Source organism: Schistocerca americana, chromosome 1, assembly GCF_021461395.2.
Source record: "Schistocerca americana isolate TAMUIC-IGC-003095 chromosome 1, iqSchAmer2.1, whole genome shotgun sequence".
NCBI classification, from domain to species: domain Eukaryota; kingdom Metazoa; phylum Arthropoda; class Insecta; order Orthoptera; family Acrididae; genus Schistocerca; species Schistocerca americana.
In genome coordinates, this window is record NC_060119.1 from 376,810,870 (window position 1) to 376,827,842 (window position 16,973).

Here is a 16,973-nt window from a genome sequence, read left to right on the forward strand (position 1 = left end):
CATTGAAGTTTCATTAGCATTAAATTGTCTCTCATTATTTTCGTGAGAGTTTACATCTTGAGTCAGATTGCGATTCTCATTTTTTATTGTCTTTGTCAGTACATTTCATTGCAGGGAGGTTACGTTTGGCTCCCATTTCTATTAAAATAATATCTTTTAAATTTTTGTGGGGTGGTTACACTTGGCGACACCAGTCCAGGATCGAATTTCGTTGAGAGTCTTTTGAAAAACAGTCAGATATCTGCTCTTATTTGCTTAGATGTAATTAGGATTTGGCGCAACGCTTTTACTAATATTGTGACTTTCTTTCTACAGGTCAACGGCAATTCGTTGCTCTGTTGTATTTGTGTGTTGCTTTTGCATTGAGCTTATTTATTTTGTGAAAAATTTTGACTATTGTAAAAATGCCGCGAAAGACTGTGAATAGTGTATCGCGAGGTATTATGAATGAAATTACCGACTCAAACAACTTTACCGATAGGACATGTGACACGCAGTGTAATGATGACAATCCTGCGTTCACTAAGAATCAGTGCATTCCAACCACTAATGATGACTTTTATCTTAATAATGAACAAGCGAACTCAAGTGTCTCCTCTGTTAATTTGACGACAATTGATGACGCGGGACGCTCTATTGTAATGAGCGCTGCCGAGCTTAACACACCCGATTTGGAAAATTCAAGTAACGTACAGAGAAATTTTTTTAATGAAAAGGAACAAGATACACAAAGTACGCCGGAGTTATTTAATTCCGAAATAGTGAATGAGAGTGTACATTTGACAGGGAAAGCTTTTTGTGAACCAAGGAATGACCAAATGGTCACACAAAACGTGACAATTGCATGTACTCCTTCACAGAGTACTGAGAATGCAACAGCTACTTTAGGTTTGGATCAATTTATGGCAGTAATGCTACAGTTTAGGAACGAACTTAGTGAAGAATTCAAACAACTTATGAAAAAACAATACGACTTTTACAAACAACTTAGCGAAACAATTAATGAAAGTTTCAAACTGACGAACGAAAAACAAGACAACCTTAACGAACGGAACAGACAAGTTAGTGAACAGAATACAGCTGTTACCGTGCAATGCCAGGACATTAAAGAACAATTACGTGTGAATACTAAGACTTGTGCTAATAACAGTAATGAAAAAGTTGGCACTGTTGCACAAGAATTAAATAGTACACGTGTAAGCACAACAGAATTACATAAAGACGAAGTTAATGCAGTCACTGAACAATGTTCAGCAAACGCAACACAGATACACGAAGTTAATGTAGTTACTGAACAATGCCGTAAAAACGCAGTACAGATACGCGACGAGTTTAATTTAGAGCCACTGGAAGTTTCACACACTCTGAATACGGAAATTGTTAATAAAAGTGAACGACACAACAACCAAATTGACGAAAGTATTACAGTAACAGAATTAACAATTATTTCAGTCACCAATACGTCACAGAACCCGCCACGTTGCGAGCATTTGTCAGAGTCACGCAGCGTGTATAATGTGAACAATTTACAGAGACTACGCGAATTAAAATCCGAAAAGCTACGCGACTTAAAATCTGAAAAGCTACGCAACTTGAAGTACGAAATGACACAGACAAGCAGATTCGCATACAAACCCGAACGTGTTTACAAATTCAATGATGAGAACGTAGATTACGAGCAATTTTTGTCCGCAAGAAAATGTAAAGAATTTAATAATGACAGAACACAGGTACACGCTTTGAGCTATATACGACAACTTGTTTTTATGCTTTCACCGCTATTGCCTGTAATGCGGAAGCTAGCTTTGAACCTGATGCGACAATTTGCTATTGAATTTTCATCAGCATTGCCTATAATGCAGAAATTTGAATTAGCACGGATACAACAATTTGCCTTTGGAATTTTACCGCCATTGCTTGCAACGCAAAAGTTAAAATTGATTTGCAGTGCGTAATTGACCTCAGGGGATTCATTACGCTTTAATGAATATGTGCCGTAGCGAGCATAGGGCCCCGAGCTGTTGTAGTGCTGTTTCATCTTTAGTTTTCTGCACTACTGCCTTCTCTTCTACTATCCTTTATATCTATCAAAACTGCTCTTTAACTATTGCCCTATCTAGTATTAAGAATAAGTAATGAAAACCGGATATGACAAATTTTTACCGAAAGTGACAATTTTCTTTAGGCACTCCAGAACTACCAGTGTAATTATAATAACAGATAAAATTTTAATCATCAGTATGTGTAAAATTAGCAGTAACAGCAACCACATTTTTGTAACAATAGATGTTTTTCACTACAATAGCATGAAAGTGAGCCGCTTAGCATACCTAACCAACAATGCAGTCTACAAGGTCAATCAAACTTAAATGTTTCGCCGCGTGCATGTATAGTCCCAGATCCAACAAATAGTAACGTACAGCAGCAAGGAAATAACTACGTATAGAAAACACAGTATTTGAATTCCTATCGCAATGCACCGTATAGAAGTGACTATCATGACCAACGTAAAAATAATGAGCACAATGTTCAGCGTACATTTAATAACAGTCGATCTTTTCAGCAGCAAGAACATCAGCAACAACACATTATCATGAATGATCCAGACAATAGGTGTCATCCATAGCGTAATACGTCAGGAAGAGTTAACAGAACAGTTCAAATAGTCGAAATGCCACAGCATCCTCCCGTAAATAATAGCACGTACGACAGAATTTGACCAGACACAGTACAGATTGCATATTCCAGTAACGTAAGCACTACTTTAGACACGCAGAATGTTGTTCATGAAAATGTAATTACTTTTGACGACATACGAGACACTCTTTTACAGGAAAGACCATTTGTTCAGAAAACTATTTCACATCCTGTCATCGAAATTAAAATTGGTTCATCGAAATTCTCAGCAGTAATTGATTCCGGATCACCTATATCAGTAATAAATGAAGAAACTTTTAACGAGTGCAACAAAGAGAATACGTATCCTACATTACCATTAGGCAAAATGAAAGTAAAGGGAACAGTATCGAGTAAAGGAGTAGGCGTTAAATTACAGACGCATTTATCATTTTGTATTGGAGGTCATACTTTTCACTCTAATTTTTGGATTGTTCCTTTATTGACAACAGACGTTATTTTAGGTACGAATTTTCTGGTACAACACGACGCGGTCATTGATTTTCAGAATTCTTATTTAATGTTAAAGGATGAAAATGTACAACTTGATTTAGAATTTCAGCACTCACTATCTGCGGAAGAACAAACAATAAACCGCACAGAGGTCATTTCCGTATCACGTAACATAGACTGTAATCCCACATTGTTCACGGATACGTACGTACACAACTATAATACTCCAGACGAAGCTGACTACGACGTAATGCAATTGATTTCTGATAAAGTTAAACAAAGCAGTGCAAATACAGACGACGAACGCACGCAGTTACACAAAATTCTTTTACAGCAAGCTCCAGTTTTCGGCAACATTCCTGGTACTATGTCCGGCTTTATGTATGAATTTCAAGTGAAACAGCACGACACATTTAAAGCAAAGCATTATCCCATTCCATACATTCACAGAGAACAAGTTAAAAAAGAGTTGCAGGATATGCTTGACCAAGGAATTATTGAACCGGCAGTTAGTCCGTACATACACATACTCTCATTCCAAGATGTAATTAATTCCATTCCAAATGAATCCACTATGCTATCTCCGTCTGTTATACTGAAAAACGTTGAACCACCAAACAAAATTAAAGAATTAGTAAACTTCCCTAAATGTCGTCGCCTACGACACCATGAAATAATTGACATTGCGCTGAACAACATCAAACGTGCCGCAGAGCGCCGGAGAAGACAGCAAAAACAGGTTTGTAGACGCCGAGACTTTCACGTTGGACAGAAGATATTAGTACGTACACACTATTTATCCAGCAGAATAAAAGGTAAGTGCAGTAATTTTGAACTTCTATACGCAGGTCCATATCGGATTCGCAACATCCCTCACCCCAATGTTGTACACATCGAAACTTTGAGAACCAGAAAATCGAAAGGCAACCACCATTGGTCAAATATTAAACCCTTTATTGAATGAAGACACTTTATGATTCGACACACTATGATGCCATTTACTAATTTTTTTTATGACCACTTATGCAATTATATTCACATGACTAATTACTGATGATTATCGTATTTTTTCTTGGCAAGTGCCTGACAAGTTAAGGTTAGCAGGTCGCTTTTCTTGTCGTTACACATCAGACCGTGCACATTTTCATTTTTTGTGTATATGATTGTATTCCAGTTTTGTTTATATGCACTGTGAAATAGTTAAGTTATAACACACACCAGTTGACTTTGACATTTTTGTTGCCCTATGATATCTCAACATCGTGACTGTTTTACATTTTTCTTTTTTGCCGCTGCATTGTGATATTCTCTGTACATTTTGCCTCTGAACACTGTCAATGTCTTTGACATATTACGTTTTCTGTCATGTTATGCTGTATGGTTAATTATGTCACCATAAACCAGTCATGATTTAGTGGGTATGTGATTTAAATGCAAGACATTAATCTTTGTTCATCAATTTCAGAAAGAGATGATGTGTGTAAGATATAAATTCAACAGAAATGGGAATTTCACCTACGGAATAAACGAAAGAAGATGCAATAACTTTATGAGGAAGAGTAAATGGATCAGGATTAACAAGCATTAACAAGATTATACTATACTCATCGTAGAATAGCAGTCTTAACTAATTTTTCTTTCAGAATACAAGGCGATTGATGCAGGCTGTCAGACAGAACTACACATCTTAGTTTTAGTGATGAAATATGCTGGAGATAAGGAATAGTTGTATAATGAGTAATGAAGTGATTTTTTTGCAGATGATAATGAATGCTGATGAATAATGATGAAGAATATGCTGTTATGAATAATGAAGTTTTTCTTTACAGGTGATGATAATAATGAAGTTATGATAATATGGATAATGAAGTGATGGATAATGAAGTTTTTTTTCTTTACAAATGAGGATAATGTTGAAGTTATGTATTTATGCTATGTAGTTATTTAAATATTTGTTGCAGTTTGCTTTGACAGCAGGTGTTATTTTGCATAGTAGGATGACGGAAAGTTTTGGAAAGGACAGCTATGAACACATTTTTATACACATTTCACTACCTGTTAATTCGAAGTTCACTACTTTTCAGCCTAGTGTGCGTTTCTTCTTTCAGCTCAATAATCCATTTTGTATTTTTTTTTCCAGGAGAAGCTTTTCATGATACTTACTAAACCTGTTACTTATTATACCTGTTCTAGTACTTGCATTTTTTTTTACCCATTTGTGTCTATCATTTATAAATGTGATCACATATACTGCCTTGTTACATAACCTTGCTACAGCTGACTCATGACGAATGACGTTACCTATCCTCATTTGCAGCAATAGGTCAAAAGCAAATATTGTTATGCCTCAGCAATTAATTATCGATCCCAACGCAATGCATTGCTAAAAAAAAAAAAAAAATAAAATAAAATAAAATAAAATTAAAAAAAATATTACCAGTCCCACATAATGTCACTAGTTTATGATAATTCTGAATAATACTGATTAGCTCTGAATAATACGTCACTTCAGTAATGACTTCTTAATGATACAAAAAAATATATAAAATAATGCTTTGTAACTGGCTAATAACTGCCACTGTTTATTGTAATGAGACTACTTATAATGCCCATGATTATTAATGCTATGATTGTAATTAGCTGATTTTAATAATGACTTCTTAATGATCTGAATAATACTGAATGATGAACAATGTTTTATTCTCTTCAATACTTGCTGGCCACTGAATGCCAATAATTAATGTCACTAAATGAATTACGTTATTAATTATGCCATTAATTAGCTCCTGTTTTCAATGATGATTTTTCATGTTCTATTACTGGCCACTGAGTGCCAATAATTAATGTCACTAAATGAATTACGTTATTAATTATGCCATTAATTAGCTCCTGTTTTCAATGATGATTTTTCATGTTCTATTACTGGCCACTGAGTGCCAATAATTAATGTCACTAAATGAATTAGGTTATTAGTTATGCCATTAATTAGCTCTTGTTTTCAATGTTGACTTTTCATGTTTTGGCAAATGGCCAATGAGTGCCAATAATTTGTATCACTCAATGTATTATGTTGACTCTCCTTTTCAATTAAGACGTCTGATGAACATTATTCTGTCATACTAAATGCCACTGTTTATTGTAATACGATTACCCATGATGCCAATAATTTAATTTTATGAACATTATTCTGTAATACTAAATACATGGTACAGAAATGTTCAATAACTAGGCTATGAATGCCGCAAACTACTACTGTAATTCTCAATATTATGTGACTTAATGTCCTTCACCTTATGAGCTAACTACCCTGAATTATTGCAATGTCGATTTGTCCTGTCGATCCTCATGATCATGGAGCACTATATTTGGTTTTTGCACTAATTCTACGTTGGTGTGCCTTGTAAGAGCGTGGTGTTGACACGACATGCTGTCCACCATCGTGAGGGATGAAGACGTTATTATGGTCCCACTGTTTGGTGTACCTAGTGTACTGCCAAAATGAAAACATGAAACATTACTACGACAGTTCAGTGTCTTGGCTACGCTGATAAATTCTGATGGGAAAAGAACTTCAAATTGTGTCACTTGGTGTTGTACTTCTGTGGAAATATATGGACTTTCAGAAGAGCTGTGTGCAATCTAAAGTGCTACAACCATGATGCAATCCTTCCCTTTCCTATCCTAATGGTGAAAATCATTTTTTGCTAAAATCATTTATGTTCATGGCCTATACATTTTTTTTCGATTTGCTGAACTCCAGCGCGAGTACACTTATGTCACTTGTCGTCATGATTTATTTTTTGCCATTATGTTTATTTGTTGTGAAAATGCTAAAGACATTTTTTTCGATTTGTTCTGAAGTACAGCATATGTGCACTCTTGTCTTTTATATTGTATATACATTTTTTATTTTGATGATATGTTCTCAACTACAGTGCATGTGCACTTATGTTATGTGTTAATATGTTTTCTACTGAACTTCAGTGCCTGTACACTTTTCTCATTTTTCAATATGATTTGTACTCATTCTGTATGTTCAATACTTCAGTGCGTATGCACTTATGTCATTTGTTACTCATTGTATATACATTTCGTCATTTGCTGATATGTTCTCAACTCCAGTGCGAGTACACTCATGTCACTTGTCAACATGATTTTCTGCCATTCTGTTTATTTGTTCTGAAAATGCTACAGAATTTTTTCAGTGCGTGTGCACTCTGTTATCTGTCAAATAATTTGTATATACAGTTTTCTGATTTGCTACTATGTTTTGTACTCACATTTTGTCTTCGTCTGATATATTTTGTACTCGGTGCGTGTGCACCACATTTAATTTATGTACTACATTTGAATATTCTGTAAATTGTAAAAATTTCTTGCGATGGCAAGTCCAAATGACTCACCATCGCTGCCAAATTTTTGCCCCCCCAGTGGAGGGTTATGAAACACGTATGTAACGTAGCAGCGATGGTGAGGCATGATAAAATCTTTGACCAGAGATCCTTTTATCGTGGTTAGTCTGCGCTTGACCACGCGAGTGTTACGAGCAGTACTCGAATAGTCGTCGTGCAGTGCACTCTGTCGGTAGCAGTAGCTCTGTTCAGTTGCGTCCAGTAGTCGGTCGGTAGTAGTCGTGCAGTACAGTTGCGAGCAGTCTGTCAGTGGGCAGTCTGTGAGCAGTGCAGTATGTCGGTAGTAGCAGTCGAGTGCAGTTGTGTGTGAGGAGTCGGCGGACGTCGACACGGCATTCTGGTCAAGATACAGGACGAGGTATATTATTTTTAAATGCGCTCAGCTAATAATGTAAATTAACTGTAACTAATCTGTGCAATAATCGCCCCAATAATAATTTTGATTTCAAAGCAATTTTTTCAAAAGAACCTTTTAATTGAACTAACGATCTCCTTCCATTTCCTTTAAAGAAAAGTTTCAGTTAAATTAAAAAAAAAAAAAATATTATTTGCAATGCATTTCCTCCAAGCCGCGGCCAACAATAAGAGCAGAAACCTGACATGCAGTCATACTGAGGTAAGAAATTAATTCTGATTTCTTGCACAGGGCCAAAGACCGATATTTCGGTTTAATTGAATTTTCATTGTCATTGAAGTTTCATTAGCATTAAATTGTCTCTCATTATTTTCGTGAGAGTTTACATCTTGAGTCAGATTGCGATTCTCATTTTTTATTGTCTTTGTCAGTACATTTCATTGCAGGGAGGTTACGTTTGGCTCCCATTTCTATTAAAATAATATCTTTTAAATTTTTGTGGGGAGGTTACAATGTATTCCGTAAGGGTAGATACCTAGCTGAACAATCTGTGCGGTCTGTAAATCCCAGGGACTTCTCCTTCGATCTTGATGGTGCGAACCCTCGTGACGTCTATGGCGCCATTTTTCATTCGGTATTCATGTTGTCTTTTCCTGTCATAGTTGTTAAGGTTAGTTAGGTTCGGTTTAACTTGCGAATGAGCCTTACTAAAGGTTGAACTTGTGACCTTGCACTCATGGGATTACTTGTTAGCGGAGAGGAAAAATATGTCGAGTTTAAAGAAGGGTTCATCGCAGATATATTTAGAAAGGGGAGCAAGGATGAGTGAGCAAATTATCGAGGCATTGCGGCTCTCAGTTCCATATCGAGTCTGTGTTCACAATAGCAGTGATTCTTTTCCGTAGACTGTGCATGTTGCCGGCGTGTTGCAGTGGTGGCGAAGGAGGCGCGGGCGGCGCCGGCGAGCGAGCGCCCGCCGGACCCCGAGCAGCACCCGTCGTGGCGCCTGCTGGAGCACGCCCGCTGCGGCCTCAGCGCCGCCGATCGCATCATCGGCGGCAAGAACGCCGCGCTCGGCGCCTACCCGTGGATCGCTCGCATCGGATACATCAGCACGCCCTCCCCGCTCGCCAGCAAATACCAGTTACCGGGTCAGTCAACAGCGTGCCCCTTTGCGTAGCGCGGGCCCTCTTTCGCCTCTGTGCCGCGTCCAGCCGACACCACCTAGACTACGGGCCTGCGCGCACACTTGTGACGTCACATACTGATGGCCGGCTCTGTATCGGAACGCTCCTGTTAAGCTATACCAACTTTACGGAAGTACGGAAGCGTCTGATCCCGCCCGTCTGCTTTGACCCATGACGTCACAAATATGGCGGAAACGACCATTAACCACGATTCCAATATGGCTCATACAAAGTCGTTACATACACATTATGACGACGAAAATACGTCGAAAAACAAACACAGGCACGTTCCACAAAAAGCCTAATGACACTAACGGGACAAGCGCGGGAAACAGGGGTTTTTTGGGTGGGGACAAACTAAATATAAACAAATTTAGACACCCACTCCCATACAAAACCACGCAAAACGACGAAAAAAACCGACATCACAAAACTCCCCATATACCACTAAACACATCATCTGGATCCGGACACTTCCCTTGGCCTATATAGCTCAACAGCAGCTTCAGATCTCATAAATTAGGACCTAACACGTCCCTTGGCCTATATAGCTCAAAAACATCTCCCAGTACCAATACCAACATTCACAGCCACACATTGGCATCGAACACTTCCCTTGACCTGTTATCCTTATGACATCTCCACATACAGCCGTCCCTGGCCCGAGACGCCGGAACTTTAAGTAAGCCTTCTAACATTCTGCGTGGTGTCTGTTTGTTCTAATTGAAGTGGCTTACAAATAGCTCCTGTCAGGCGCAAGTCTGTTTTTACCCAGCTTGGGCAGCTATTTTTCACGTAATTTTTTGTGCCACGTCCGGAATGGACGATAAAGTTCTGACTCGATCTCTGTTCGTAGCTAGAATGGCTATGTTGTACATTAGTTCTGTCCACGTTTTACACTCAATACTTCATACATCTTGACTTGATGAATTCATTATCTTACTACTATTCTTAGTTAACTAATTCTACCAAGTGTACCATGCCTCAAAGTTGAATACTTAATTTTCGTTCCATGTAAAGCAAACTTAATTCACTTGCTTTACATTTTGTTCAGGGCCTACGAGAACCCATGTTTACCACGCTGCTATTCCTCTATGGTAAGAAACTTTCAACAGTCCAGATAATGCAACGATAATACAGTTCTTAGAGTCGTACAGTGACGGAGATGACGTCCTCGTCAGTTATTGTTTTCACCACTCAAGCCCACTGCTTCAGGTTGTTAGATAATGTTCTAACATTCTGCGTAGTGTCTGTTTGTTCTAAGTCGTGTCTCCCTACCACTTTCGCGCAACGACGCTCTGAGCGTGTTTTTTAGGGAATTGACTAGTTTGAACCTGGGACCTGTTGCTGGTAAGGGGACGCCAGACCACACATGACATGTAGAGTTCAGAAGAGTTCAGTGAGACTAGCGATGATATAACCAAATACTTAATGATTTCAGCGTCAGCCCCACTGCACTCGCTGTAAAAGAATCTTAATACTAACTAAATTTTGTGGAAGGGGTTCAAGGCTTTCCTATTTTTAGTTAGCTGGTAAAATAACGTCGAAAAAGCAGTTAAGTTTATCATTGGAAATTTTATTCTACTCACAACATTGTTTATAAATTGCACTACTGATAAAAGGAAATGTTTTAATACAGGATGATACAAGCCAACTGCGTTCAACAAAAATGTGAACGAATATTCCCTGAATGGGTTTCCAAGTTCTACAATGGATCGAAGGATGACCTATGCCATATCACATCTATAATCTAGATTTAAATTAAGTTTCACAAAAGAGAAAACTATCAAAATGGTCTACAGTGACCCTCAATTATCTTTAATTACTTATCTAACTTGTCGTAAATTACAGTGGCTGATGTGGCTTCTCAATAACTATATAACAGAAAAATCATCGCGTTTCAGTGGCAAATGTGAACACCATGAGCTTTAATTGACGATCGACAGTAGTATTACGCAAAAAGGGGGTGTAACAGATGAGATTTCTGCAGTTCTGAGTGCAGCTTTATGCGCTGTTATGCGGCGTCGCGTGCGTTCATTACCTTGTCGGTGTTCGTCAGGGGGCGGCGGAGAGCACAGCTCCGCTCACCTCGCCATCTCGGAAGCAACTCTCTCCTAACTTCTCCTTACTACAATTTACCAAAGTTGGTTTAAAAAAACTATCTGGCTGTGTTTTCATCTGACCTATCAGGGGCTCAATGTTAACCTTAAGCTCTACCTACAAAAATTCTGTCTATCCAATGAGAAATGTTATACTTTTCGTGGTGGGGCAATGTTTTTAAAGTTTGCAACATAAGAGAGACGCGAAAAAGTCTCACGCTAAAACTTGCTGCTGGTGTGGTCCTTTTAATGTTATCGTAAGGTCTATACTGTTCTTCTGGAGGGTTCTATCTTTTAACATGGGCTGGGGGGTGGTCCTGACGTAACAGAGACGTGAAAAAGTCTCACGCTAAAGCATGCGGCTGGGGTGGCCCTTTTTGTGTTATCGTAAGATCTATACTGTTCTTCTGGAGGGCTCTAGCTTTTAACATGGACTGGGGGGTGGTCCTGACGTAACAGAGACGCGAATAAGTCTCACGCTAAGGCTCTAGCTTTTAACATGGGCTGGGGGGTGGTCCTAATGGTTAGCTGGCTACGTGGGTGTCCGTGCCTTATCGTAGGGCCTTCTAACTTAACACGGTTCTGCTCTCGGCTTCTGTTCTTGTTTCTCCCCTCGGAACTGCGTCTGTCTCACGGTGGGAAGGTATGACATGCATTTAGGCATTCTTGTGTTAGTCTGTGGTATTCCATTTGCTCACTCGTTACTCGTATTACTTTGGTTAATTTAATGTCACGATTGATTCGGAGCTATGTGACATACTACTGGATTTGCTTATCATGTCAGGGTTTTCATGGAAGGTGTTGGATTTGCCTGACACCTTACAGCCTCATTTCTTCACCACATGCTGAACACTTCACGACGTCATCCAAAAATCCGAATAGTTGAAGAAATTTTATTAGTGACAACGCACTGTCCCCCATCATAGCCGACAACCGAAAAATGTTGACCCTGTCAGACAGATCCATACCTACTAAAGACATAAAAAAAGCAATTACCCAAAATTCACACACGACGCCACACTTGCAAACTAAAGCAAAAACATCTCCTAACACACCATCAGAGAGCTCCACCGATCGCATCAAAACGACACCTAGAAACACGCCACTCTCACAAACTAAATTCCGCGCCGTCGTGACGTCACACACCACAACAGCCTTACGTCACGGGTCAAAGCCGACTGGTGGCATCGGTCGCTTCGGTCGACCCAACTTTACGAGTTTTAGAGCTGAGACCGCATAGGGATTCTCGTGCTTTCCTCTTCTACACGGCCTCGTAATGAAAGTGTGGAAATTTATATCATTGCGTAAAATAACTAAACAAAACTGCCCTATGATATTTCAAGACGTAAAATTATTTTGACGATTTGCCTTAAATACACGTTTCTAGGCTCGAATACAAACTGTAATTTTAAATTCTGTCTTTTACCTCAGAAGCTATGTTTTCTTGCAGCAAAAAATCGGCAATATGCAATAACAAGCAGACGTTTTCGGTTTAAAATGAAGCAGCTGGAGCTCCTACAGAATTTAAGAATTTGTTTCCCTGGTTATTTTCGTAAATTTTCCTCTCCACTTCAAAATTTGCTGACCTCACACGAAACTCAAATCATTCGACGAAATTGAGCACCTCCTGAGGCAATGTTTAATACCGGATGATCAAAAAATCAGTATAAATTTGAAAACTGGATAAATCACGGGATAATGTTTATAGAGCGGTACATATTGACACACATGCTTGGAATGACATGGGGTTTTATTAGAAACAAAAAAAATAAAAACGTTCAAAAAATGTCCGACAGATGGCGCTGCATCTGATCAGAATAGCAATAATAACAAAGTAAGACAAAGCAAAAACGATATTCTTTACAGGAAATGCTCAATATGTCCACCATCATTCCTCAACAATAGCTTTAGTCGAGGAATAATGTTGTGAACAGCACTGTAAAGCACGTCCGGAGTTATGGTGAGGCATTGGGGTCGGATGCTGTCTTTCAGCATCCCTAGAGATGTCGGTCGATCACGATACACTTGCGATTTCAAGTAACCCCAAAGCCAATAATCCCACGGACTAAGGTCTGGGGACTTGGGAGGCCAAGCATGACGAAAGTGGCGGCTGACCACACGATCATCACCAAACGACGCGCGCAAGAGATCTTTCACGCGTCTAGCAATATGGGGTGTATTTTTTTTTTTCTTTTGGTTCTAATGAAACCCCATGTCATTCCAAGCATGTGTGCCAATTTTACCTCTCTATCTACATTATTCCGTGGTTTATTAAGTTTTCAAATTTATACTGAGTTTTTGATCACCCGGTAAATCAAAAAACCCGAAAAAATATTTCATTTCCCTGTTTCTCCAGAACTTTGGAACTTAAACATGAAAAGATTGTTTCTCCTATATCCTTGACTGAAATTCGTGTCACAGAGTGCTGTTAATTTAATCACAATGCACTTACGTCGAAATTCTGCTTTCTATACTGCTTAATATGTCGAACACTGAATTCGTTAAAGCAATTTTCTAAGGTAGTTTACTCAAATTGAAATTATTTCCGAATAGGTGCATATGTAACACCGAACAAAATCATTCTGCAGCTCTTCCAAATAAAAGTACTGGAAACTCAATAATCTGGTAGGAATGATAAGGAATACTAAATATTTTCGAGCCACACTAATTAACACAACTATTCTGTGTGACAGTAGTTGCTTCGTATTAACCTCCCAGCAATGGTCCAGAATTAAGAAACAAATTATACTGGTACATAATACGTAACATACATTTAAAAACCAATTGGCAAATGCAGTGCTATGGAAACAAATAAGACGCTATAAATTTTTTGTCATTTACTTACCCTCGAATGATGCGTAGACACAAATTCCTGTCCCGGAATAGCTGCAATCCAGCGATTTGTCAACTGCACACATTTGGGAAATCGAAACATGTGCACTTTCATGCCTTTTTGGGATTTATAATTTCCCTGGCAAAAGGGAACGCAACACTTCTATCCCATACTTCGAAGAACAGTAGGCGAATACTCTATGAAATATATATCACTTTCACGTGGCACACACTTTCAACACAACATACACGCCAACAGGACTGTCGACTACAGATAAGATGGCCAACAGTTTGTGACGTCACGTGCCAATATGGCCGCTGTGCGTAGACCTTGTACCTAGATGTAGACCTTGTATCTAGATGGCTTTGGTCCAGCACGCGCTGTCCACGTCTCCCACAGTGTGTCCACTGCGTCTCGTCCGCATCCTGCACGGCACGCAAATAGTAATCTATAGCGACTGACGATCGCACCATTGATTGCTTCTAACGTAAGTGTCTGTGTAGCGAAAGCGTCAACGAGCTGTAAGTGTAGTTTTAAACCTCTCGCACATGGAGCTACTCAAAATGAACTAGTCTGTGACGCGGGTTGACAACGAGTCCATTGGGAATCACTGCGTCTGTGATTCCGCGGGATGTCGCAGAGAACGCTAAAACCTGTAGGTAACTAGAATGAGGTTCTTACTCTGCAGCGGAGTGTGCTCTGATACGAAACTTCCTGGCAGATTAAAACTGTGTGTCTCGGAACTGGGACCTTTGCCTTTCGCGGGCAAGTGCTCTGCCACCGAGTTGCCTAAGCACGACTCATCCTCAAAGCGTTATTTCCACCAGCACTACGTCTCCTACCTTCCGAACTTCACAGAAGTTCTCCTGCTTGACATGGGGGAGGGGAGGGGAGGGGGGGGGTAGTCTAGCACCCCTGGAAGAAAAGCTAAGCCATGTCTCTGCAATGTCCTTTCTTCCAGTAGTGCTACCGATAGTTTCGCAGGAGAACTTTGTGAAGTTTGGAGAGGATGGGTCGTGAGTCGTGCTTAGGTAGCTCAGTGGTAGGCCACTGGCCTGCGAAAGGCAAAGGTCCCGAGTTCCAGTCTCGGCTCAGCACACAGTTTTAATCTGCCATGAAGTTTCATATCAGCGCACACTCCGCTGCAGAGGGAAAATCTCATTCAGAGAACATTCCTCCGACTGTGGCTAAGCCATGTATCAGCAATATCGTTAAGAACGGTGCAGGAGAGGGATGTACCCTCACCCCACTGCTCTTCAGTCTGTGCATCGAAGAAGTCATGATGGATGAAAGACAGTTCATGGATGCGATTAAAGTCTGGGAGAAAGAGTGGGTAATGACATTACTATCCTCAATGAAACCGAGGAAAAGTAGGATATACTGAATTAAATGAACAGTCCAGCGAGAACGATAGTGCATAGAAGGGAAACGTAGACGATAAACAGTTCAGACAACAAGAGAATAGAAGCTTTTGAAAGAATGTGCAGAAGAATGCTGAAGATTAGGTGGGTAGATCACTAACTAATCAGGATGTACTGGACAGAGCTGGGGAAAAAAGGAATTTGTGGCGCAACCTGACCAGAAGAAGGGAGCGGTTGTTAGGACATTCTGAGACATCAAGGGATCACCAGTTTAGTACTGAAGGGAAGTGTGTGGGGGTAAAAGCTGTGCAGAGAGACCAAGAGACGAATACAGTAAGCAGGTTAACAAGGATGTTGGTTGTAGTAGTTATTCGGTAATGAAAAGGGCTTGCACAGGATAGAGTAGAATGGAGAGCTGCATCAAACTCTCTTCTCACTGAAGTGCTCAACAGAAACAAAAAGGACGTTGAAAATCAGGTGGACTGATAATAAGATAACAAATGAGAAAGTTCTTCGCAAAATCGCAGAGGGAAGAAATATATGGAAAAGCCTAGCTACGACGGCCCTGCATGAAATAGCACTTATTAAGACGTCTGCGACTAACTTCCGTTGTGGAAGGGGGTGCTGTAGGGTTAAAAACAATAGCGAACGACAGAGAGAGGTATACATCCAACAAATAATTGGGGATGTACAGTGTAAGTGCTACTCTAAGATGAACATTGTATATATATATATATATATATATATATATATATATATATATATATATATATATATTTTCGGCAATGACTCCTCTGACATACCTATATAAATTAAAATATAAATGTTCGTTTGATCAAAATCGTGTCTCTCCCAAAATTCTTCACTAATTCCTTTCAAATTTTGACACAATGTTGCATTCTAAAGAGTGTGCTTGTAGGTATCCATTTATTAAAATATGTCTTTTTGAGATTTTTGTAACAACATTTCCCTGTTCTTAAATTTATAAAAAATTGCATATCACATATTTTAAAAAATACACATAGAAAACATACACTTTATTCCAACGAAACGTTGTGTTAAAATTTTAAAGCATTGGTCATAAACTTTCGGATATTTGCGATTAGGAACAATTACAGTTTCTATATAAGCTCAAACGTAGATGTTCGTTTCTTCAAAATCTCAAATCTCCAAAAATTCTTCATGTATTGCTTTGAAATTTTAAAAAAACATTGCATTCGAAAACTTATGTCTTTTGGAACACCATCTGGTATACATTAGTAATATGATAAACGTTATAAAAATGTAAATGCTGCTTTGTTGAAAGTCTTTAATCTCTGAAAGTTCTTGATCGATTGCTTTGAAATATGACAAAGACAGATTAGAAGTAATGGATTAAGACTTTAAAAGGAACAACACTAGACACTTCTATAAGAATTTCAAAGAAGTTTTAACAGGATTCCAGTCACCAAGCCTACATTTTAAAGATAAAAATGGAAAAATGGTTTTAAGCAATAAAGAGGACTGTCAAATTTTGAAAATCCAAAAATTGGGAAGAGCCTAGTGACAGATTTCAGTTTCAAAACCCACAACATGAAAATCCACCATCTTAATCACC

The 16,973-nt window shown here is 39.0% G+C and overlaps 1 protein-coding gene across 1 annotated transcript in view; it reads left to right on the top strand.

Annotated features, from left to right (window-relative positions):
- The window catches only part of LOC124551930 (spaetzle-processing enzyme-like), a 183,204-nt gene that overhangs the window by 111,988 nt on the left and 54,243 nt on the right, over positions 1–16,973 (top strand). Inside the window, exon 4 of the mRNA XM_047126481.1 lies at positions 8,829–9,047. Within this exon, the coding sequence (XP_046982437.1) occupies positions 8,829–9,047 (219 nt within the window). The remainder of the gene's footprint in view (positions 1–8,828; positions 9,048–16,973) is intronic.